Source organism: Danaus plexippus (assembly GCF_018135715.1).
Source record: "Danaus plexippus chromosome 13 unlocalized genomic scaffold, MEX_DaPlex mxdp_40, whole genome shotgun sequence".
NCBI lineage: Eukaryota > Metazoa > Arthropoda > Insecta > Lepidoptera > Nymphalidae > Danaus > Danaus plexippus.
The window spans coordinates 68,955-95,649 of NW_026869850.1; the positions used below are offsets into that span (position 1 = coordinate 68,955).

The window sequence follows — 26,695 nt, forward strand, 5'->3', positions numbered from 1 at the left end:
ACAAATTCAACAATATTTGTAATAAATGTCTTAAGCCTTGTTTTGTTTTGAAATTTCAACATCTTTGTATAAAACCTACTTTTAATTCGATACAATGTCTTGAGTATAATTGAAATTTATTAAGATTTATTTGAGATAAAACTTTTTCATAAATTGTCCAATGTATACAAATCTAAAACATTTGTACGTTTCTAAGGACTTTTTGTTTGTTTCTGACACTGACGTTTCAGACTACCATTACTGTGAGATGTTTTAGTAAACTCGAATAATAATTATTTGCTGTTATTGTTTTTATAGATCCTTAGATTGTATTTAGTTTATATATATCACACATGGCTGATAAGTTGCCATTATTACCTGACAAGTAAGTACAGTAAAATAAAGTCCAATGTTTAAAGAATGTCACTTTAAGAAAACAATAAAAACACACATTTTCAAAATGTGCGTTTTGCTTAAAGTAGTTTAGAAGTTCCAAAATTTTATTCCTTCCTGATTCAATTCCTCTTCTTATCATAAATTAATTTGAAATAATAAAAAAATACGCTTTGTATTAATTAAGCGTTGGAAGTGAAATTAAATGTGTATCGTTAATAGATATTTAACGAAAACATAAAGAGTATATTTTGTGCATATCATAATATTATTTAATTTAGTAAAAATATAGAAGTGACATTTTTTTAATCATCTATGTAAATTATTATGTATACATATGTATAATGTATGTATATATTCGCGTGTATTAAGTATTTAAAATATTGACGAACATAGTTTTATAAACTTGCAGTATTTATAACTTAAAAAAAAACATTAAAATGTAAGCATTTCATTTACCGTATCTATTGACTCGCAGGGACGCAGTATGTGCAGACGTGAAGTCTGTTCTTCAGGAGGTGTTCCGCGACTCGAACTATTTACCAAAAGTCGTTGAGGACAACAGTGACTGGGTACCTCCTTCAGTTCATTCTGAGATATAAATGTTACATTAGTTTTTATTTTATTGAAAAATATTAACTACAAAATCTAATATTATCAGGTAGAAAAGTTGTCTGAAGACAACAAAGTATTGAATAATCAGGAGTTAAAATTACGAGATGAACATGCGAAACGCCTCTCGAAGGAACCACTTACAAATATTTACAGACTCCATTCTCCCAGGATCTTGCAGAATGATCATCATAGCAAGTGGAAGAAACTTGTCGGCCTAATAGGAAGGAAGGATTTAAAACCGACGCTGAAACAGGATGCATCTGGTTAGCGTCAGTTCATGAAGATTATCACACAAATATATATCTTGTCTTGTTTTGTCCGTCTTACTTAAGCAAGTTATCATCGATTCTATATATATTTCTATGTATTTCAAACCATCGGTTTATGTCTGTTGTATTCTATCTATCGATTCTTTTGTTGATTTTGTTGCTAGAAAATGGTTAAGATGCTACTCGAAGCTGAAATTTTCTAAGCATTGAAATTTTTTCAGCTCAGCATTTTAGATTAATGAGATTATCAATTCATGACTATCATTCTCATGTCAATAACGTCTTGTAGTATGTAATCGGTGATATGAGGGAGGGGCTAATAACAAATAGCACATGAGGTATTTGAGATTAAGAGAGCAAATAAATTTTCGGCTTGTTAAGTTCGTATTAATGGAAGATTTGATTTATCAATTTATTTTTTTAAAGTTTTCGGACTACACAACAATAAATATAAATTTAAAGTATTAAAACATGTAGTGTATTATTATAACATACATTTTGAAGTTTCTCTATTACTGACCGTGCCTTTAAATTCTACATCGTCCCAAGAATCTGCTTCATTTCTGAAATTAGTTGTGACCGCACTATCACATTATCTCTCGTGGTGACCGCAATATTGACTTTCTCGTTTTTTATAATTGGTTGTCATCCTTTTGCGATTTTTTGGTCATAAATAAATAATTAATCATATTGTATGTTCTACACTTACATACAAGACATAATTAAAATCATCAAAATGGTTTATTTTCTGTGTAGTTATTCGTGAATATTCAAAACAATGCTACTAACAAATACCATTTGGGTACGGGCGCACAGTCCAGTAGCCTCTGCCATTTTTGTAATGCTCATAACATGGCGCATATGTTACACACTGACCTCGGTAACCTTTTCTTTGAGAAAACTGTGAACAATGTAACTAAAACTTTTCACTTATTGTGATATCGGCGGACCCATCATAAAGTATTATTCGTCCGTCCTACCGCTCACGTTCCTAGGAGTTGATCAAAGCTATCTCGTCTGGTCTGTGGTCTGGAAGTCTGTAGTGAAAAGTTCATGATGACGGAGAAGCTTGGTCTGCGATAGCTTATTTTGTGGCATATGATTGAATTTTCCCTCTATATAACAATCAATAAAAAGTGAAAATTTTTAAAATATCACGAGATTTGTAGTTTGATGTAAGAAATATATTTCACTCCATGGATTATATAAACAAAGGCCCGACTAATTTACCTTTAGAAATATTAAATAAAACTAACTGTTATATTTAGTATCTTTGTTTATATTTATATAAAAAAATAAAACTTATTTTGTAGGAGACAATAACCTTTGGGTGAGAAATATACTTAATGGTAGTTCTGGAAACCTTGCAACAATTAAAGTCACAGGATCAAAGATACACCCGCCAACACCTCTACAAATATCCGATGACAGTAGTCTGCAGTCTATCAGGTTTCTCTATCTGCATTGAGCGACTAGCTGTTCCTAGTCACTAAATCCGTTCGCATAGAATGAACTTGATGAACTTGAATGAACAGTGAACTTGATTTTGGTTCCAGCTGGGGACCAGTGAGACAAATATCACCGGCTCCATCTCCGTCATCGTCTTCAGCCACACCTGTTCCTGATTATATAATTTGTATTCCTTCGCAATTAAAATTTCTAAACTTTGATATTGGACGGCTTCATACGGTACTTGAATAATAAGGTTTAATTATTTTATATAAAATATCGTATTCACATTATATTCTATAAAATAATGTTGTCTTTTCTAGCATACTTTAAGGTTAATTAATGTATCAAAATTTGAAATGCGTGTTTCTGTACGTCCTCCTAAACGTCCCGAGCTGGACGTGGAGCTCTGTTCTCGGCTCGTTGTCACTTCGGGATCCGCTGCTGAAATAAAGATTCATTTTCGACCCCAAGATGTTCGTGAGTTGAGCGATCAACTTTTTGTTCGAGTTTCTTCGGGACAGAAACTCATTATTCCCATCGTATGCTACATGGAACCGCCAACGCTTAATAGTCCGTGATTTTTATTATTTACACTCTTCATTTTTATGGAACGAATTGATAAACTGTGAATCTTTACAGTAATATATCCTCCCGGAAGTCTTCAACTGTCGTTACCCGAATATACAAAGACAGTGTCAGACGTTCTCGACCTAGGAGCTCGTTTGTTGGGTGACGTACATCAAACTCCGTTTGTACTGAAGTGTGGAGAACGACACAGTTCTTTTTTTTTACTCTCAGAAGATGCGTGGCTGGAATATTCTATTGAAGTACCTCACTTATCGTAAAATAGAATTTAAATATAATATAATTACTATTCAATAGAAAAAATAATGTCAACCGGCTTAGGTAGCTATTGGTACAAGAGACAACATTCCAATGTACGGTGTAGTAGCGGACCGCTTCTTTTTAACGCCGGTAAGATGGTGTGGAGGAGGCACGGTACAAGGCCTTGCTCTCTGTCGTGCCGACACTCCAGGTCTACACACGGCGTCGTTAAGAATATTGTGTTCGACAGCAATCGTAAGACCACTGCACCTGGTCGCTGATGCTTTATTGTTCTCTCCTAAACACATAACTTTGAAGGTTACTTTAGTTTTAATATATGATTTATTTAATAATTAAATATTTTACATCTCAAGAGTAGCCGTTCCCAAATTTAAGAATATATTTCATAAATAGGCTCAAGATAAAGACTATGACATATGTAGTGAAGATGATCCGGCTTGTGAGTATTACGTTCACCTCGGAACCAGTTTTCCAAACGAATCTCTCTCTGCTACGGTTACAATTTGCAACCACAGGTACGATAATTATTAAGTATCAATTAAATTAAAACTTATTTATTTTGGACTAACTAATTCTCCAGAGACCTCTTTACCTCCTCAGTTCCTTGTCTTATAACTATCAATGGAGTGTCAGGCCATGGGGTGTTTGTTCCTGCTGGGATCCATCGTATTATCAAGAAGGCGAAGATAATGACAGCGACCTCTGTCCCGGCGCGTTACGTACTAAACAAGAAATGAAGACAGAGGTCTCAAATCATACGTGACGAACTTTGATATCAAGTCTTTTTTGACAATATTCTCAAAATATTATGTTACTATTAAATACAGTGCGAACAAATATTGAGGATGTTATTTTCATTGAAAGAAATAAATATAATAAGGCTTGAAATATTATGAATTGGTTATTTAGATGGACAACAAGCAAGCTGAGGGCGACCCTTCGTCAACCGTGCACGTGGAGCCACCGCAAGGTCGTCTCGAGCCCCGTCGTCATATTGAGCTCTGTGTCCGAGTACCAGATGCAGGAGGAACTCCTGGGTTGCGAAGGGCTGTGCTTATGTAACTATAGCTGTTAAATGTAGCACAACAACCAACATTTGTCACTATAGAATCACATGCTTTATCCGTGATGTTTTTTTTTAATCTTCTCACAAATTATTTTCTTTACAGGTTGATTTTAACCGATATCCCTAAAGAAAGTTTCCCAGCGGATTACAATCCTATGATCGTCAGTATAAATGTCCTTCATGAAGAAGCCATTCCGGGAGTGTCCAAGGTAATGTTTAAAACAACAATATGATACATTAAATTTATATATAACTCAAATCATCTAACTCGGTAGAGCTGGTCACGCGAAGTGTGTGATGTAGTGTGTGCTGAAATGGAAGTGTGGTGGACCGTGGTTCCCGTGAGGTTCGCACTCGACCCTCCCCTACTACTACTGCCTCATTCTCGAAGGTAGCGATTTTGAGTATCAATATACTCCATTGAAGAGAATTACTCGGATTATACTGAAACATATCCCTCAGAATTAAATCAGTGACGATCAAGCTTCGCGCTACGCAGTTATGCGGAATATCAAGTGTAAAAGCGCATTTCGAAATGATGACACCGCCTCCGGGACCTCCGAGGCTGACGCCGGGACGCGCACACTTCATATCTGCTACATTACCATTGACAGAATTACCGAACGAGTTTCCTGACACGTCATATATACGGTACACATTAATATATCGAAATGACTTCTGATAAATTAAAATGAATTTTATTAAATATAATAAAATATAATAAATATATAAAACAGTTGTCGGTAGCAATGATGCGATGTTATCCGAGTGTGTCTCGTGTGTCTGTGTGCAGTCTGAGGTCGGAGCAGTCCGCCTGGTGCGTGTCGTGTGCCGTGAGTCGCTGGTGCAGTGAACGAGCCCCGGGCCTCCGCCCAACCCGCTGCTGGCTTGGAGTGCTCCCCCCGGGGGTGGCCGTACGGACCGAGTTGGCCGTACTCAATGACACTCACCAGCATGTATTACACGATGGGTTTCTTATTTCGATAAAACATAATTAATTCTTTAGACCATTCGAATGTAAACAGACACAGGATTAAACATTGAGGTAGTGATTTGAGTCCGTACATGTGTTTTAATGTTGTAATTTTTTGTATTTGAAATTATTTTAGATTAAATTATTTTATATTTCTATATTATATAAAAATATTTTATAACAATTATATTATGTTCTTACAATCACGAGCGTAGACAGAGATTTGAAATTCTTATCATCATCATCATCAGCCTATCGAAGCCCATTGCTGTGCAAAGGCCTCTTCTCATATGGAAAAGGTGAGAGCATTAATCACCACGCTTCCTCAAGACGGGTTGGCGATTTCAATCTTATCATTTGAATTATAAGACCAGGTTTCCTCACGATGTGTTCCTTCACCAACTGTCAGTGGTGTCTAAATACTCTTAGAAAGTACATATGAAAAGATCACATTGGTACTTGCCAGGCTTTGAACCCGCGCCCTCACGTGTGAGAGGCGGGCCTTTAACCTCCAGGCCACCAGGGCCGTTTTTTTGATTTGATATAACGTCGATAAAATGTATGATCGTATTTGAACCCACATTAGCAGCACAGAGTTCAGGGCTGACAAATGTTATTTTCTATATTTCGTTTACAAAGCAAATTAATAAAATATTACAAAATATTCACTTGCGCTCCGTAAGTAATCGAAATTGAATAGTGAAAAAAAATGTTTAAACCATAAACGAGCATAAACAAATAATCTCTCTAAAGTCAACAGCACCGTGTTGATGACTTCTTAATTGAATCAGCGTTTTCTAGAACGAAGCTTGCCCTGACATGTTTGTATGAACAATAAGTAGCGAGTTGTTCTTGCTACGGTCAAAGTAGCTGGAGGCCACGCTAGTAGCGATCGGTTGATGACGTTTCTATTTACTTTTGATAGACAGCGCTGTTAACAATTTAAAAAATATATAAATCAAAACAGAATATAAATCTCTGTAAACACTGGTATTGTATAATGTATTAAAGAAAGCAAGTAAAAATATAAGAATTGTACCTTTATTTTATTACCTTACCTTATAAGTATGGAGTGGTTATTTGAGTCTATTTTTAGTAAGTGTCAGTAATTGTTTCTGTATATCAGATACACTGGTGGGGCGCGTGTCATCGTTGGTACCGCGAGCGTGCCGTGTCTCTGGCGTGTGAGGGTCGTCCCCCGTGTGTGGACTGCTGCAGTCGGAGCTGCACCTGCCTGTTACTGACTCCGTCCCGGGGAGCCTTGAGACACAAGCAGAGAATCACTCTCCACTACCAGGCCAATGCCCCGGATGTAGGACTAATATAATACATTTTTTAAAATTTATGTTTATTCTAAATTTATTGCTCATTTTAATGATATCTAAATTATCGCGAATGCATTTTAAAAATGAAAGTATGTTTTTCGGACTCAACTACCTGATTTTATTATTAACATCATTTTGTTGTTGTTCACGGTTGGTATAAAGTTGTCGTTACGTCGGGAAAATGTCAAAATAAAAAATTGTGTAGTCTTATCCGAAATATACAGTTTCATTATTCATTGCTCATATTATTTCTGCAGGGCGTATTTCATTGTATGGCAGGAGGTTCTTTGCTATTAATATATGTGTGTGACCTCATCAAAGTGTTACCATTTCATTTCCTCTCCCTGATGTCTCTACTGTGATAAAGCATTAGCTGCTGAGTGTTCGTTTCAGTCGGATGGCTGCGTGTCGACCCTGGTGCAGGTCAGGCGGACAGCCCCGGACACTAGCTCCGTCCAAAGCGTCCCAGGGTCGGCGGCGCGCGCTTCTCTCGTCACCTACCGAGTACTGGCACCGCGAATCGTCCTTAGCGTGCTGCCCTGTGGAGGAGACAAGAGAACAGAATGTACATAACTCATTAACAAAGTCTGCGGGCGAATCCATTGTGACATCTCATAGTATTCGATTCCGAGTAATTTCAATAGCGATCCACTTGAAGGAGGTCCTTTGATTTTATTAGATGAATATATGCACTAAATTTAAATTTTCATAAGACGATTTCTTGTTTTGCATATGTCATTGTTATGAAATGGTTTTCAACCAGCAGCCTTTCGGGTTCTTTTAGGTCCTGGTGTATAACTCCTCATTTCCGCCAGGTGTCGGCTGTGCCCTCGACTCTAGTTCCACGGCTGTGTTACGTCCGAGGTCTGCCCTCACCGTGGGAGATACCTCCTGTTGTCGTCTTCGAATTACTAACACCACCCCGATACCAACTCACGTGTCGTGGGAACCAGCTCTAGGTAGTTATTTTGAAAAGTTTGATGTATCTTTTTATAAAACTACAGTGGAATGTACTCTATGGAATGAAATTAATCTTATTCTCGGCCAGGCAGAATGAGCTGTTGTATCAGCCTATAGTATTATGTTAAAATTTAGTAGTTATTTATATAATTTTTCAGAAGAGAAGGACGCCTTAAGAATAGTCTTCATACCCGACGAGTTCGAGCTCGGTGGTTACTCTCAAGTTACTGTAATGGTATTATCTGCCAAACAAAATATTTATTATACATAAATATTATATTTGACATCTCTTTAATTAAATTTTTTTAAATATCCAGACAGCAAAATGTATCAAAAACACGAGTCGGTGATCTGCGTCGTGAGCGTGACATGCTACAAATTGTTTTCTGATCAATTCCCTTTCTCTCACCTGTCTTATTGAATATTATTGTGACTTTTTCCGTTTTTCTTTCGAAGTGAATATTAAAATATATAGAATTCTGTGATTAAAACACGTCTGTAACTTTTAAGGTGACCTTGGAAGCCAAGAGTGTGGTCAGGCGTCGCCTGTTCGTCCGCAGAGCTCACGTCCTTCATTCCTACAAACCGTTGTATTTGTTAATTGACGCTGCCGTTTCAGTAAGATTTAATTTCTTTTAGAAAACTTGACTATATCTTTAAAATCGAAAGAATAATTAATTTACTGATATACATTGAACTGAAATATAAAGACATGAATGTGAAGGATAATCAAAAAATAATGATATCTTAGATTTTCGCGTGTATTTATTAAAATAGATAAAATGGAAAGAAACCTTTTTAGACGATGAAACATGTCTATATGTAACGAAAATATATATTTTAAAGACGTCATAAAAGAAGGTCCCTGGTATCATATGACAATCATCTACGTTGGACTTTGAAATGTTAAAGACTTTTCTGTCTTGATGCTCTCCTAGTGTTCGTTGCCTTGCACCTCAATACTGTACAGAATGTACCAACTTCATGTTAAAATATACTTTCATACATTTCATTTGTCAATTTGAAGTAATCATAAATTGTATATATTTTGAAACATTAATAACTTGAAATTATTGCATTCATAAGTCAATCCCGGATCGTGTCTTCTTCACTCTACACGACATTGGCAGAATATACTGAGCACGTCTTTTTGCACGGATCAAGGCTATATTTAAAACAACCAAACCAAAAAATTGAATATTAGGTATCCCTTTATACGAGAATTTTTTGTAACAACGTTTTTCAATGTTTACAATTCAGCTAAAATTTCAATAATGACAATTTATCAATCCTAGTACAGCGGGAACAATTTTTTTTATCTCCTGGATGTTCTTAATGTTCTCGGGAACAATTTTTTTTATCTCCTGAATGTTCTCGAAATTATATATTGTTTTTTCTTACGTCACATTTCTTTAAATAATGATCGACTTAATCCATTTGAACGATATACTCGGTGTCGGTCCGCTTACTTTGACTTCCGGTTCGTTTAACATTATACACCAGGGGTTAAGAAAACAATGTATTTTGTTAAGTTACAATACATTGTATTTTGTTAAGTTAAAATACATTTTGTAAGTACGAGTGAATGTTCTTCAACAGAACTTCAACACTTCGTTAAAAGTGATCCTTCCGTGTTCCTCTTTTACGAGTTTTCGAACTAAAAGTTTTCGCTCACAGTTTCATCAACTTTCAGTGACGACAAAATTAAACCTGCGATGTTTGACATGTTAAGATTATTGAGTTTGTACATCAAAACATCGACTAACTTTTATATAAGTAAATGTTTAAAAGACAACCGCCAGCCTCGTTGTTGTTAATTTTTTAGATAAATTGAATGTAAGTGAATGTATTTGCTCGTACCGTACAGGGTGTGGAGGTGTCTGTGGAGTTTCCTATAGGTGGAGGAGAGCACACTGATTCATTTGTCTCGATCAAGATGTTGCAAGTGAGTAAGACGTAACAGAAGATGTCGACTTTAGCATTTATTTTATGTACATATCGTTATATATATATATTTATATACAAACACTATATATGTCGGCTCGCGATTGGAGTATGGGCGAGCTAGGTGGCTCTGAAGTGTCACGGTTGAGAGAATTATCCTCCATTTATAGTACTTATTAAAATAAGTAGATGATTCAGGCGGATCCCTTGACCACAATTATGAGTTGTGAACAGGACGGCTGCCGAACCACCACTGGCTCATCGACGATTAGCCCAGCTTATATAGGAGCCGTCCCCTCCCTTCACAACTCACCTGATTCACTGATTGGTGGATGAAGTCCGAGTCGTTTTACTTCTAAATAAAACTAAAATTATTATTTACAATCAAAAGTTATTTAACGAAACCAACAAATCAATTAAGTAATAATTAGTATTATTTTAATTATTCCATATTTATCATTAACGCCGACACGGCCATTCTGCACAAAGGTCGCCCTCGACCTATTAAAAAATCTATTCAACAAAATTTGGAGGTTCCTCTGCTCAGCTGCTCAACTTTGCTTCTAAAATCTTGAAACCGGCTTTCCTCAGTAAAATTTATTTAAGTCATATTGTTGGAGGTCCCTGTCCTCAAAAAAATCTATTTAACCCATAATTTTGGAGGCCCCTGTCCTCAACGAAATTTATACAACCCATGATTTTGGAGGCCCCTGTCCTCAACAAAACTTATACAACCCATGATTTAAATTTATACAACCTATGATTTTGGAGGCCCCTGTCCTCAACAAAATCTATACAAAACATTATTTTGGAGGCCCCTGTCCTCAACAAAATCTATACAAAACATTATTTTGGAGGCCCCTGTCCTCAACAAAATCGATACAACCCATGATTTTGGAGGCCCCTGTCCTCAACAAAATCTATACAACCCATTATTTTGGAGGCTTTTGGAGGACCCTGTCCTCAACAAAATTTAAAAGCGTAAAACTGCAAACTTTTAATCTTTTGATGAATTGATAGAATTAGTATTTTGTGTGAAACTTTGATCACCAACTTCTACGCAACTTCTACTCGAGTTAAGCTTGATCCAACAACTGACAAACCTTCCAACGCCGACACGGAACCCTGTAATTATCGCATTTTCATCTGGTATTGGAGCTAACCGCAGTTGTTCGTGAGAAACCCCTTTTTTTTCTATTCCAACTATCTCAATTTGATATCGATCGTTAGGCAATATATATTTTTTTTTGATTTCATATGCATCAGGGTATTTAAGATCTAATCCAATTTCACCCTTTTCCAATCTTATAACTTTAACCTTTCCTTTACTTTAGCCTTTCCTTTGTCCAACCTTAATTTATCTTGAGTTCTCCTAACGTTAATTTTCTTCTCAATGTAATCATCGAGTTGACTTCAATTTACTATCCTTTCATCTTCGTTTATTAACGTAAGTAGTTCTACAGGTACTGCGCACTGTCTTCCAGTTAAAGCTTTTATAGGACATACATTCGTAGTTTTGTGCTTAGTGCAATTAATTGCTAGTAATTGCTAGTTCGAGAGAATTCAAACCTTTCTTCCAATCCTTAGTTCCGTAGTTTCGCATAATCGTTAACCCATTTTTGATTACTGCCATTACACGTTCAATTTGTCCATTATTGCGACTTACGCCAGGAGCTATGTAATGTTGATAAATACCATGAAATTTACAAAATTCAAATTCGACTTTAAAAGCTGTATCTTGATCACTAATTATTTGTCTAGGTGTCCTAAATAACGAAACCACGTATTCTAGTGCACGAAGCGCCCTGGTTGCTGTCTTATTAGTTGCGTAAGTCAAGGTTACATATTTTGTATAAGCATCGATTATTACGATTACATATTCATTTTTATCATGTTTCTTAGTGAGGCGCCCCGTCGCATCTATGTGAATCGTATCAAATGGGATAGATTTCTTCTCAATAGGATACATTTGTATCTGTTTGGCTCCTGATCATCTTTTGCTCGTTTTGCAAATGGCACAATTATCAATAAATCGCCTTACGGTTGTGGACATTTCAAGAAACCAATAAATTTCACGAATTTTTGACAAGTTTTCTCCTACCCGAAGTGTTCCAGAGCAGTATGATAGCAATTAATAATGCTCCACTGATATTATTTGGGAACTACATGCTTCCATTTTTTGGATCCTGGTTCTTCATTCTGGTATTTACGCTCCAAAACAAGGTCATGAAGACGTTAAGCGGTCATCGTGTCGCCACTTCCAAATTTTTTTAATTAACACGGCAAGAACAGCATCACGTCGCTGTTCGACCTTAAGCCATGGATCTATATTTTGAATTAAGTTAATACACATAATACGATTTCTGCTGAAAAATCTTGTTGATATTCAATTTAGAAATTGTAATGTTTTAAAAATAACCACCACCTGTGAATTCTTGGTAAAAGTTCATGAGATAAAGATTTTATGGCATTACAGTCAGTGACTATACTAAAATATCTTCCATAAAGGTACTGTCTGAAGTGTTTTACGGCGTGTACTATTGCAAGAGCTTCTAATTCATAAGCATGGTAGTGACTTTCTAGAATCGTTATTCTCATACTCGTATATGCTATTTGATGTTGCTTACCCTCGTTTATTTGGATAAGGATAGCGCCAAGACCTGTACTGCTTGCATCTGTATATAGTTCGTTTAGTCAATCTTCAAAATGGTTAGTATTGGTGCCAAGGTTAGACGCCGAACTACGTCAAGTCTGGTATTTCCACATTCAGCTGTCATTTCGAATTTATTATCCTTCTTGGTCAAATTATAAAGTGGTAATACACGTTCGGAAAATGATGGTATAAAACGTATAAAGTAACCTGCTAATCCACAAAATTGACGTACTTACCTAACACGGGCTGGCACAGGAGACCTCTAGAGCGCTTCGACCCCTCTCGGACCCGGGCGCACAGCACCATTTGATATCAGGTCACCGAGACAATTAATTGCTGTTCTAAAGAAGGAACACCTTCCCGCGTTTTATTTTGACAATCCAACCTCTGTCAAAGCAGCCAAAACCCCTTCAAGAGCTTGCAAACCCTCTGACATTTTATCAAGACGTCATCCATATAGACCAAAATATTATCCAGTAACAACCGCAGAGCAGTCATGACTGCCCGTTGGAACACTTCCGGAGCGCCAGTTAATCCAAAAGGCATTCCCGTATATTCGTAGAGTCCATCCAGGGCAATGAAAGCTTGATAGAAATAGTGTTTACATTAAGTTCACGGTTACCCGTGCACATCCTATCCTCGCCACTCCCCTTCCTGACGAGAACCACAGGACTTGCGAAATTAGAAGCACTTTCACGGATCACACCACTGGCAATTAAATCTACAATAATAGTTTCAACCCTCCTTCGCTCCATTGGTGTCATCCTATAAGGTCGTCTTGAAACCACTCCAATTGGGTCCCTGAGTTGTATGTGTCAATTTCCTGTCCCCACTTTGGCTTTTGGTATTCCGGTAGCAAATGTAGCACAGTATTTGGCCAAAAGACCCTTCAACTCCCTAATCTCCGCCTCGCTGGCCAAATCGGTGTCAATATCTGGAAAGGGTATTTCAAAAGTTAACGTTGTATCAATAGTAGAATGTCTTACCACAGCAGCACCCTCCTCCGCAATGAGCACAGTCAGTCCTGTTCCTACAACCAAATCTGCACCAATTAAAACGTCACAAAGAGTTTCATGATCTTAAACAATTGCACAAAGTCTTCACCCGTTGACACGACAATATTGGAACGCTCCCCCTACCCACCCCTTGAACATCAATAGACATTACTCTCGTTTTTGTGGAAAGGAAGAGCCCAGAGACCGTCTTACCAAAAACCGGGAAGCACCGCTGTCGTAGAATGCCACGCAGTTAAAGTTGCCCACGCTTATATTCATTGGAGTCAACATTCCGCCATGTTCCCTCAATAAGTCGACCTTGTTTAAAACTTCACTAACCTTTTCCGAAACATGTAGATTCTACATACCCAATTTTGCCACGGTAATTGCACGTGGTTTTGGATCCTTCCGCTCTGTCGAAACTAGAACTCAACAATGGTTGAGAATCACTCACAATATCAGTTATTATGTTACAGTTTGTCTGAATATGCCCAGCTTTTCCACACCTCAAACAAACCACAGATTCTTCACGATTTGTTCGTAATCTGGGACGCTTTATTGGTGGTTCACTTGATCTAAATTCTCGAGGTCTTATAGTAGATGGTTGTATATTTACTTGACAAAAGACGAAGCCGCAAGTATTCATTATCTACACCGCCAATTACTGCTTCAACAGCATCCTTCTCCTTATCGCTGTTTATTACACGTTTCCAGATCTGCCACGCCTTTTTTTATGGGTTTGACTGGATGCGCTGTGTCCAACCTGAAATCCTTAGTTTTAATATGTCATTAGAGTATCTAGCTTCAGGTTCAAATGTTTATATTAAAGCTTCTCGCGTGTTTTTTCACACTGATGACTTGACAGGCCATGTATTCCCAATGGTTTTAGCTCAGCCTTCTAACAATCTAGCTATTTTGGTACAAATTTCAGAGTCACTTATATTCCAGTGATTTTTTTGCTTGGTCAACATGGAGCACCAGTCCCTTTTAGGCACGTTCCCGTCTGGGGTAAACGATGCGATATAGATGTCACTTAACCTTGGCCTTTGTGTTTGTTGAAATCAAATTGAAAAGTAAACCTGCAAGGAAATCGTCATTTGCTTGCATACTGGCCTGTTGTTGTTTAGATAATGTTTCCAGAAAGCTGGCCAGTGCCAGAAGGGTATTCGAGTTCTTTGGCACATTTCCTCCTTTTGCGTGAGCCGATGGACCTGCTGGATCCATCCCGCTTCTGATGTAGGCTCGCGATTGGAGTATGGGCGAGCTAGGTGGCTCTGAAGTCTCACGGTTGAGAGAATTATCCTCCATTTATAGTACTTATTAAAATAAGTAGATGATTCAGGCGGATCCCTTGACCACAATTATGAGTTGTGAACAGGACGGCTGCCGAGCCACCACTGGCTCATCGACGATTAGCCCAGCTTATATAGGAGCCGTCCCCTCCCTTCACAACTCACCTGATTCACTGATTGGTGGATGAAGTCCGAGTCGTTTTACTTCTAAATAAAACTAAAATTATTATTTACAATCAAAAGTTATTTAACGAAACCAACAAATCAATTGAGTAATAATTAGTATTATTTTAATTATAACATATTTATCATTAACGCCGACATATATATATGGTTTGTGTAGTCTCTGTCCAGAGATATACATATGTATATGTTTAGCTTATTTTACTCGTTTTACAAGTTGTTCTATAAAGTCCATATGAATAAAATATTTTAACTTTAACTTCAAACATATATTTTCTTATAATAGTGATTAAATCAAAGTTTTTTTGAGTGACAATATCTATTGTGTGGAATATTTAAAGTGAAACTATCGACTTTAGAAGGAAAACATCGCTGCCAATATTACAATAAGGAAGCCACAGTCACCCTCAGTCACCGAGATGTTTGCTGAATACGATCGTAAAAGAGTTTTCCAAAAAGGTCTGCAATTATTTATGATCACATCTATTGAAGTGTATATATTATATATAGTCATAGTCATGGTCATTCTTATATATCTTTCTTGATATCTTAATGAATAGAATATTATTATTATATATATTCGTTTGTTGTAAAAGTTTACTGAATATTTTTGTGAATCATTAAGAGTACGAATCTTCATAAATATATAAATACCGTACTGTTGTGTCAGAGAATACTTGCACCTGTAAGTATGAGATGGTCTTCATTCAACCCAAGAAGGAACCGCAACCACCAACCCGAGACACCGAGGATTCTCCGGCGGTCGAAATAGGTTAATATAGAACATGTTTCATATTATGTGTGTGTTGAGAGTTTATAATAACTTGAACGATTCAAGTGGAAGCTCCTCCGGCCCTTACTCGCGTATGTCCTTGTTCCGGTCAATGTAAGCCTAGGGTGCCTGAAGACGTTGAGCCCTATTGTATTCAGTTCGTTGGTCTTCCGTTAAGAAATGGTTCGTATTTACATATATACACTACATTTACTTTCCCTGTCTGTCATATGATTTTGAGTTCGAGATTCTTATGTGAATAAATCAACAATTCAAATATTTATGAATGTTTGATTACATCGTATTACAAGTTCATTATTAATTTTCCTGCCAGTCCGGAGTCGTCCAGTGACACTCCGTAACACTTCTCGTCTGCACGCTCGCTGGAGCTGCGCTGTCCGTAGGCACAAGAGACCTCGTTACAGGACGGTTCATACCAGGGAGGAGGGTAGGGATACATTTAACAAAATATGAAATTTGTTATAACGTGAGCTATAGAAAGAAAATAACACACAATAAGATAATAATTTATCAATGTTTTACATAGATTTACAAGCGAGTTAATTTATATGTCTTAAAGATCAGGTTTTCAATTGGAATTATAAGTGAGTCTAACAAATTTTCATTTATAGACGTTTGTGTATTGATTGTAGTATGACAAGTGTTAATATCTTACTAGACCAGTGGTCGGAGACCGTTCATCACCCAGGGTACTCCTTGGCCTGTTCTCCATCACACGGCATGCTGGCTGCCAACACCTCGGCCTGCTTCAGCGTTTCAGTGTTCGCAGACACCTGGGGTCTGTACTACGACCAGATCATCATACTGGTAAGAACTTCCACATCCTTTAATGTAAGGGAGATGATTGAACAAGCTTTAAATTTATATAACAATAATCAAAAATGTTATCAATCAGATAAAACGTTGAGACAAGGATTTGCAGAGATAACTTTTACATATAAATAATATAAATTATGTTAGTCGCATAACATTAATAAATTGAATGTGATGACACTGAAAACTACTCACTGCAGATAGCGACGACACCTCACAACGAGGATCCGTTCCGTACGAAAGCAAACCAGGAAATGAACTATCCTTCGAAATACCTTCTTTTTTATAGTATTTGTGAGGTGACGTTTCTAAATGCATCAAATTATCCCTAGTTATCCTAACAATAAGTTTTGTTCGCAGATCGAGCAGTTGGAGCCGCTCGTCATAGACGTGTGGGTGGAGGTGGTCGGCTCACCGCTGAGCTTCGCCTTACGAACACGAGACTCTCCATGGCCCGTGCTGTGGTAAAGTTATAATATCCTGTGGGTGGTAATAAATATATATATTTTAGTTGAAAATAGAGAACTAATCATTATCATTACATTAAAATATATTGGCTATTATTTTTTCTACTTTTTTGCAACTTCTAAAAAGTATTAATTGTAATATAAAACCACTTACAGCGTTCTCGACATTGCAATATTTTTATTTTTATGTCGCAAAATAATTAACGTTGGTCAAATTAAATGAAACTAGTATTATTCGGATTTACTACGCGGATTTTATTATTTAAAAACTACATAATCCCGACGTTTCGGTTACTTTGCAGCAACCGTAATAAAATCCGCGTAGTAAATCCGAATAATACTAGTTTCATTTAAATGAATACTCGCGAAAATCTTAGATCTCATTATTTGTCAAATTATCTATAAGTTCGTATGCCGGTTCTATAGCGTCGCTGTTATTTACTTTGATGTTTTAGATCCGGGGTTATTGATAGTTTGTTTAAATTATTCTTCTTTTGTTTTTTTTGTATTATAAAAAAAGGCATCTTTAGGGAATTATTAAAATAAATTTCATCACTTCTCTTCTTTCGTCTTTTATAAGACCGTGAATAAATCGTTAAACCCTTGTATAATAACTCGGTATTTTAATTAATTCCAGGATCTCTCACTCGGATCCCGAGCGTCTCGTAAACATTACGAATACTTCACGCGCCGACTTGACAGTATATCCATATATTATTAAAGAAAATGGTAACACTTGTCATAGAATTTGACATTTACATTAACGCACTTACAATTACCTTGCAATGTAGGACTGTTTCAAGGCTGTTATTTATCGCCTATAATATTTAATATTGTAATTAATATATTAGTAGACAAACTAATCAGTAACGAGATAAAATGAAGATATCTTTCAAGTTTAATAATAAATACACAGAATCCATTTTAGCTTTAGCTGACGATCTCGCAATACTGACTCGTAACCCCAAATATTATCAAGGACTATTGGAAGAAGTGTATAAATTCTGTGAGTGGAGGAATGGATTGAGGACAAAACCAAATAAATTTCACTGTTTCTGTCTCATTAGGCGGAAAACAAAATATACTTCATAAGATCCGGGATTATCTTCAGGCGGTTAATGCGTTTCTACGGTTATGGAAAATGCACCATTCAAATTTCTCGGTCGTAAAATTGATAGTAAACATCGTACTCTGTCCTTAGATGGAATAGTTATTTAAACGATCTCAATTATTTAGATAACCAACCGATCTGTAACGTCAAAAAAACTTGAATCTACGATAATTACTTAACATCACGTTTAAATTGGCCTTATTCAGGCATCGCAATAATTTTGGTATGAATCTGAAATCTGAAAAAACTTGCTATATTTGCGGGAGGCAGTCGGAACAGCTGACCATTTGCTGGTGAGATGTAAGGTATTGCTGGAGGTCGGTAAATATTTGCGTCGTCACGATAGGGTTCTAGAAGTAATACGTGAAGCGGTTAGTCTTTCTATAGCCAGAGCGCAAAAAGAAATAACAACAAACGAGCGATCAATGGGTTTTGTGAGAGAAGGCATTAAATCAAAAGTTAAATATAAAATGAAACGTTAAGCTTTACTCTATCCTTAAAGTGGCTTCAAATTAGACTATAATGATGGATGTGTATGAGAAACAATACAAAATCTCAGAGGATTTTTGTGCGTCGTCCTCCGGAATTATTATTATAATTACGAATTATAATTAACGGTTCCTTGGGAAACCGACATCCCCAAAGACCTAGCCATCACAATCGATAAGTTTTACGAGCTCACTAATGAACTCACTAGGAATAGGTTCGTTGTTGATTTGTATGCGTTAGAAGTAGGTGCGAAAAGCATAACAGCTAAATCTTTTTAGAACCTATTAAAAGATTTGGGCCTGTCCAGAACTAACATCAATTCATTCTAGGAACGTACTTCGAAGGCAGCCCTAGTAGATTCGTTTCAAATTTGGTTAGGTAGAGAGAGAAAATCCATGATTTTTGCCGGAAACCAAATAATCTATACATATAATTATTAAATGCCTTTATTTACTAATATTAAAATATTTCTCAATATTTAAACATTCATATATTAATGAAAATTTCAGAGTTTAAACAACAAGACCTTCCATTCCGTCTCTACCTGCGTCTTGTTGATGTGTTACCTCGTGTCTGTCCTTGTCTCTCTGCCTTCAGTTGTGTGTTAGATTTTTTCGAATATTTATGTAAGTCGTTTAATAATCACCTACTATAGTTCTTGTTAAAAAAAATAGCAAGAAGTTTTATAGAAGAAGAGGTTTCGGAACAAAGTATGTACGAAGAAGAAATGGACACAGGTGTGGAGTTATATCTGGCACCCGACTTTGGAATACAAGACGACTCGTTTTATCAGGTTTACTTCTATTCACTGACTTTTATCGATGTCAACATAAAATATTACATCACAGGAGAAAAAATATACTTTTAAAATAATGTTCACGAAGGTCGAGCCGCTACAGTTGTCGATAAAAGAGGGAGAGAGTGCCTCATTAACAATACGGTCACTTCCACATCATGAAGTAGCGCCTTATTCCACGTTAATGCTTCGAAGTTTACCAGTTAAAGAGTGCGGGTGAGAATATTACCGATATATTTTTTTCCGTAAAGTATACTATCATAGTACTTTGTATGAATAATTCGCATGGGTAGTATTAAAATACAACCAAACAATACCTTGGTGAGATGACACAATACTTTATAAACAATACTTTGTAGAGATGATACAGATACATATAAAACAGATTTTCTACAATCATCATCATCATCAGCCTATCGGAGCCCACTGCTGAGCAAAGGTCTCTTCTCACATGGAGAAGGTTTGAGCATTAATCACCACGCTTGCTCAAGACGGGTTGGCGATTTCAAACTTATAATTTGAAATTATAAGTCCAGGTTTCTTCACGATGTTTTCCTTCACCATCGTGTCAGTGGTGTCTAAATACTGTTAGAAAGTACATATGACTATGAAAAATCACATTGGTACTTGCCAGGTTTCGAACCCGCGCCCTCACGCATGAGAGATGGTCCTTTAACCTCCAGGCCACCACGACCTCAGATTTTTTACAAAGCTTTGTTGAGATATTAACTTATAATTTAAATTAAGCTCAAAATAAACCTTCACAGACACCCCTTGACTTTGTGTCTTGTTTCATTTGCATGCAGTGTAGCTTGGTACCGCCCTCCGCCACCCGTCCAGTGCGTGGCACTGCGTGAGGCTGAACGACACTCCGACCTCAGAATCACTCACTCCGAGATACAAGTGACATTGTGTGCCCTGGATCTGCCCCCCGATGATATCATGAGGCGAGCGTTAAATATCAAATATAAAATCTAGCTTAGAAGTAATAATCGTGCAACATACTCCTACATATTAACTAACATACAAAACAAGACTGAAAGACGTTTTTAATTTCAAATTAGAGTTCGCAAAATGGTGAAACTACAGAACACTGGGGAAGGGCCCTTAGAAACTACGGCTAAGACAGGAGCGCCTTGGCTATTAGGACTCTCCAGACATATGTGTAAAGCTCACTGCATCGAGGGTGACAGAACCAAGTCCGAGAGTATAACAGTCCAAATGCCACCGAGAAGTTGCATTGAAGTAGGAATATCTAAATTCGTACATTTCCATCTAGTGATAGATCTTTTCATATCTTAAATGATAAAATATTTTACAGATGGTCGTTGAGCTCAGTTTAAAAACCAATGATGTGTGGCCCTCGCAGGGCAGTGTGTATCCTTCAAGAACCATTACTAGGACTGAGTTGTGCTTTTCCGATCACGAAGCCGTTATGTTATTGGTATTTAAACATTTAAAGTGTTAGCACAAATTGGAGACTTGTCGTTTTATAATTCGGTTTTTAATTTTTTGTCGACTTAGTCTCTTCCACTTGTATTACACATGGACATGCCCATACTTGAGACGGAGCCAGAGGTTATCGACTTCGGTTTCGTGTCTGACAACACGTCTCGGAAGTCTTACTTCACTGTCAAACATTCCAGTCGTAAGTGGTCCTGTGTTCTAAGATGAATCTTTTTAATATTAAAAAATATAATAAAGCAACTGATATAACAATCAGCGTCCGCTGTTATCGAGTTGGCGACGAGCTGGTCTGGTGATAGGCAGTTCGATCTTTGGCCTTCAAGTCTTTCTCTGCCACCTGGTGTCAGCGAACGTGTTTATCTTCAGTTCACAGCTAAGTATGATCGTTAAAATTATACATTAAAATTATGTAATAATACGTGGCATCGATTCATATCCATAATATCCATGTTTATTTCAACAAGTCATAGACATAAGGGTATGCTGTAGGGCTCACCGTTAAATTTGTAATGATGCTGTAAGCAGTTACACAAAGTAAGATTTGTTTCTTGATATTTTCTTGATATTTTTATTAATTTATAATAATATTAACACTGTTTCACTATTACTTATATCAATGGTTGTGTAAAATTATTGAATATTGAAAAAAACTATTTCTCGTAACAGTTTTCATTTTGTTTATCAATAAACATATAATAAGACAGTAAAAATCGAATGTCTTTACATTAAATATTTTTCCAAAAAATTGATAGGAGGCAATTAAAGAAGAGTCATTGAAACAAAAAAATCATTTTTTTTGAATTTTCGTCTATCTGTCTGTCTGTCTGTCTGGTACGCTATAACTTCAAAACTACTCAACGGATTTGAACGCGGTTTTCACAGTTGGTTTACATATAATTAGGAGCATTGTCAAAACTTTGTTTCGTCAAAATCGATTAAGCGAAAAAGAAGTTATGGTCAATTGAAAATTTACTCCAAGCACTGCTTCAAAACTTTTAATAACTACAACTTAATCTTGATTAGTTATATATTAAATATTAGTTAATAGTTAAATAATTATATTAGTTACTAAAAATATGTTCTAATATATGTTAATATTAAAACTTATGAGAGGTAACACAAATAACAAATAACTCAGTGCGCGCGGGCGCGGTTTAAGTGTTGAACACTGGGCTCAATAGATGGCGTTGATAGAATACGTCATCAGACTAGATCGCGGTGTTAAGATTCTCCGCTGTGTAATGACTACCATGCGGTGCGAACATTCATTGGCGTTAGTTGGTTATGGTTGTCTATCATTTGTTAACATCTCTTTTCTGTATGTTGTTACTTTAAGTTTGATATATATATGCTTATGCGAAAAGCGATCAGCACGCGAGCAGAGCCGTGGACAACAGCTAGTTTATTAAATAATTAAAATTAAATTACGTCAGACACATAACTCAAACAAAGAAACAAGAAGCTACTTCTGTTTATTTAAACACAGTAGAGTTAAATTCATACCTCCCCAGAAATTATAGTTACTACAGAAAAGTTATGGACGATGAAAAAATATCAAAAGAAAATTACAAGATGCTAAATGAAAACTTACAAATGAGGCACAAACACTGAACCTAGACATAACTTTCATGTTTTTACGAAGATTTTATATATCCAAAAAAATATATGCGATTTAAATATCTTAGAGCTTCAGATCAAAGACGTTGAGATATGATTTTCGAAGTATATTATCGTAAGATTACACGTAAATGTATACTTTTTTAAATGGTTTTCAAATATATGTAACGTTTAACACATGGCTAGATCAAAAACGCATTTGTTTTAAACAATTTGTGTTGTAAAAGAATTAAATCTCAGACTGCATACTAATACTATTTTCTCAGTTGGATGGAGGGCGCCGTGTCTTGCGGGGAGGCCGTAATCCGTTCCCGGGGAGCTGGAGGTGAGTGGTGCAGAACAACCGTCAGAGCTCGAGCCTGCGTCGCCCGGACAACCTCACACGTACACGACGACCACACTGATGATGTCAACTTACTGCCTTCCTAAATAAATTCAATGCTATACCAGTAACCACGTTAAGAGAGAAGATCACACGTGTGTAGCGACTGTAGCTATACCATACATAGATACATTAATGTTGAGGATACCTTAAAGTTTAATAAGAAATAGTAGAAAACCTTTTTTATATTATATTAACTCTCCTGTACCCTTGATGTTCCGTTAAACAAGCTATTTAAAATATACGTTCAACAAAATTAAGCCCGAGTTTAAATCCATTAAGTCAATTTGCACATGTGAATGTGTACGTCATATATACGAGTGTATATCTAAAGGTAATCTCTTTATTGATACTCATTGTGATAATAAAATTTAATTAACGTTAATAAAATACATTAATTATGTATATAAAATTGAAACCAAATAGTTTTTTAATATAAAAAAAAAGACAAATGAGCTTTCGGCCCGCCTGATAGTGATTGCCGACGACAACGAGATGTGTACAGGTATTGCAAAAGATATATCATGCCCATGAGCTGTTAGGGTCTGTAGGATCTCTAAGAAGTTGTTACGGAGCCGATGTAGATAGTCTAATGACTCGACTTCTACATTCAGCTCTTATACGATTATTATTTAATATATGGAGCAGTTATTTAAATATATAATATAAATACATACGAATTTACTTTATATGTATTAACAAACAGAGTAGCACGATTACATTTGCAAAAGAAAATTAACTCGATTTAACTGCTGAGGCTAGAACATTAGTAATAACTATGGTTATTTATTTAAAAGTAGAATAATAGACAGTGTATTGTTTTCATTCATTCCATTTTTCTGTACAATAGTATGTCTCAGAGTCTGTAGTCTAGTTTTCCTAAAGATATATTGATTGATAAATCATAAATATTAAGACCAGTTGTCAGCAGAAGAACCAGCGCAGTCGGTAGTGGTTTTCAGTACCTGGATCCTGTTGAAGTCAAACTCTTCGACCCAAGCTGTATCATAAAACAAATTACATACACATACATGATTCACCATCTTGCTAGTGTGTGATTTGGTTTAATCCATGAAGGCATGTGCTGCCGGTCTTGATAAACAGCTACTAATTGATATTATATGGAGCGGTACGAACATCACCAGATGTTAGATAATAACGAAGTAGCTATCATAACACGTAGTCTCGAGTGGTCACTCGATCAAAGTGTTTTATACAACCGAACGTATTACTACAACCATTTTTAATCCCTTTGAAAATCCAATAATATTAAGAGTATCAACCTGAAAGTCCCTATATGTATTAAATGCTATAAATTGGTTTTGCCTGATTTTGTTTGGGTTCAAAGAAACAGGACTGTATCTTCTACATTGATTATTTTCTAATTAAGGAAAAGAGCATACTTTACTCGCCACTTGAAGGAATAATATAGAGTTCTGGGTTTTGGTTAAATCATTTTATGAATCATTTATTTTAATAAAAATATTCTTTATACGCATTGTTTAACAAAAAAAGGTAACGTATAATTATATTTGTCCATAATGATTGTTCTCAGAGTGTGATGCTGTTTCAAACCAAATATTTTTGTTTTTTCTTGAACTTTTATAGTGACAATTGCAAGGACTTTTATGACATCACATACATATATTGAGAGTAATAGAAGTAACAAAAAGTCTGTTCGTATGCAGATTAGTGTGTAAAATTAATGTTCAGAGATTGATAAATAAATCACAATTATTTAGAAAAGACAGTAATGTTACATCGTTTAAGCATGGAAGCTGCTCTTTAGTCAAAACAATACAATATTCAGTATGTTGTCCTCTCGCCAAAAGTCAAAAATTGTGTGAGGCGAAAAACGTAGTAACAATTGACTTACCAAGAAGTGTTATGGATGAAATTACATCATAATATTCAAGAGAGACGAAAATTTTCACTTACATGAACAGGGTACATGAATACATATTGCCTTTCAGCCTCGTAATTGTTATCGTGAACAGTGTTTGTTGCTTTTTTTACTGAAGCAGATTTCAGTGTGTACTATCATAAAACAGGTGAACAGATACGCTTGTGGTTTAACGACTCGTGTGTACGATTATGATTTAAAAATACTGACAATACTTTAGGTTAACATAACAGTTTGTACACATGGAGAATGTTTGTGAATGGACACTCACTATTTATAAATATTTTCAGTCACTTTTAAGAAAATCTTCTTAATGCGTGTATACTCTTGTGTGTAAAGATATCTCGTTATTTTCATAAAGAAATTGACTAAGCAAATATTTCTTAAACTGATCAAGTGTCATATAAAGCACAGTACTCGGTTATTAAACTTTAATTCACAGCGCGGAAATGATTTAAAGGGATATTAATTTTTTAATATGCTGGTGTGAGCTCAATAAGACTAGCTTTCGACCAGAATCTCAACATATATTTTTTTTCTGTGTTATTAAATTTACGGATATTAAAATTCAGACAATACCAACATATATAATAGATCTTGTTATAAAGGCACAGATAAATGTTTAAGTAGGGAACTACCTTCAAGAGTAACTAATTTCAGGAATATAAGAGTATAAAATATTCTAATCAAAATGATTGAACTTCGCAATTTCAAAATACTCAAAAAACTATTTCATGAAATATTTTCGGAACACAAAAAAAGAAACATGAAAGAAAATATTTCCTTTTGATCCTTAAAACTCTTAATTCTATTTTTTTGAAAAACCTCCAAAATAAAAAGTGATTTTCGAGAAATTGAACTCTCTTAAAATGATAGTAGTTGAAGGTCTTGAAGGAAGGGTGATGTAACTTTGTTTACAAAATATAGAAATAATGATCCATGAAAATATTGCCAGATCCGAAATGTTACATAAGATATGAAGAGTCCGTCCAAAAACTTGTTTCTTATATGGTTCTTGGTCCGTTTGGGTCTTATTTGAAATCTTGTAATTCTTCATACTATTCTCGATGGAAGCCGAGAATACCAATAATGATAATTATTATATTCAACGTTATGGATCAAACGAGTTACCATAGTGGAAAGCTTCATTAATTCTGAAACATTACTTGCCCTCTCCCGTCAAGTATCTCTCGGCAACATTTCATTAACGACTGACATCATATCGCACTTGGGTGGAGCGTGACTGCCAAGTCACGTCTACATTCATGTGTAATACGATGGCTAAAATGTATTTCACGAGATTTTTACCGAAAATAATAAGTCGAAAAACAAAACAACTGTAACATCTCGACGACAAAAACTAACTGAAAGTTTATTCAATAGAATTATAAAACACATTATTTCACAAATTTCGGTACTCAGGTTTGAGCACACCTGTACACGTTGTCACCTTTGCATGATGTTGTTTTAAGCTCTCCTCCGTATTAACACAATACTTATCGTATTTTAGACATTCACAACATTTCTACCAACTTTATTAGAGTTATATAAAATAACCTTCTTTAAACGTAATCATGACTTGCTTCACCGGTTTGCTTTATAAGTAATGTATAAAATGAGCGAGTCTAAAGGTCATCATACAATATGTCCACCTTTTACATTATTCCTTTAAATATTTTCTCAGTAGGGCTAAGAGATAAACGTATGAGTTATGACATATAATATATACTTGAAGACATATCACTCGCCTTGGAAGACTAATGAATCTCAGCGGTAATGGCTGAGTAATGGCTTAAAGATTGAGTTTGTTAGAGAACCTTCCACTGTAATAGGCTTCAGCTCCAACTTAGAGTGAAATCGTTAGTAGTGCAATTGAAGACAATGAGTTTAAATGAATTAATCCATTGCCTCA

At 35.9% G+C, this 26,695-nt stretch overlaps 1 protein-coding gene across 1 annotated transcript; it reads left to right on the forward strand.

Annotated features, from left to right (window-relative positions):
- Positions 1 to 224: 224 nt before the first annotated feature.
- Positions 225 to 23,140, forward strand: LOC116770133 (uncharacterized). Its single transcript, XM_061527980.1, has 37 exons — positions 225 to 364; positions 851 to 944; positions 1,034 to 1,250; positions 2,570 to 2,705; positions 2,813 to 2,945; positions 3,029 to 3,278; positions 3,348 to 3,535; positions 3,615 to 3,851; positions 3,948 to 4,069; positions 4,155 to 4,299; positions 4,464 to 4,612; positions 4,724 to 4,829; positions 4,896 to 5,011; positions 5,083 to 5,271; positions 5,414 to 5,576; positions 6,720 to 6,905; positions 7,312 to 7,483; positions 7,734 to 7,877; positions 8,037 to 8,113; positions 8,389 to 8,496; positions 9,746 to 9,823; positions 15,305 to 15,404; positions 15,616 to 15,717; positions 15,784 to 15,900; positions 16,052 to 16,165; positions 16,397 to 16,545; positions 16,912 to 17,015; positions 17,656 to 17,747; positions 19,128 to 19,217; positions 19,293 to 19,411; positions 19,503 to 19,630; positions 20,221 to 20,361; positions 20,479 to 20,659; positions 20,736 to 20,858; positions 20,939 to 21,062; positions 21,138 to 21,258; positions 22,765 to 23,140. The coding sequence occupies exons 1-37, from the start codon at positions 333 to 335 to the stop codon at positions 22,925 to 22,927; spliced, it is 5,010 nt and encodes a 1,669-aa protein (XP_061383964.1). The 5' UTR covers positions 225 to 332; the 3' UTR covers positions 22,928 to 23,140.
- The last annotated feature ends 3,555 nt before the right edge of the window (positions 23,141 to 26,695 follow it).

What these genes read in the sequence shown, in the direction of transcription:
- LOC116770133 (XM_061527980.1), top strand. Translation starts at nt 333, where the DNA reads ATGGCTGATAAGTTGCCATTATTACCTGACAA. An exon ending in CCTGACACGTCATATATACG is followed by an intron (nt 5,272 to 5,413) that starts GTACACATTAAT and finishes GTCTGTGTGCAG; the next exon opens with TCTGAGGTCGGAGCAGTCCG. An exon ending in ACTCTCAAGTTACTGTAATG is followed by an intron (nt 8,114 to 8,388) that starts GTATTATCTGCC and finishes GTAACTTTTAAG; the next exon opens with GTGACCTTGGAAGCCAAGAG.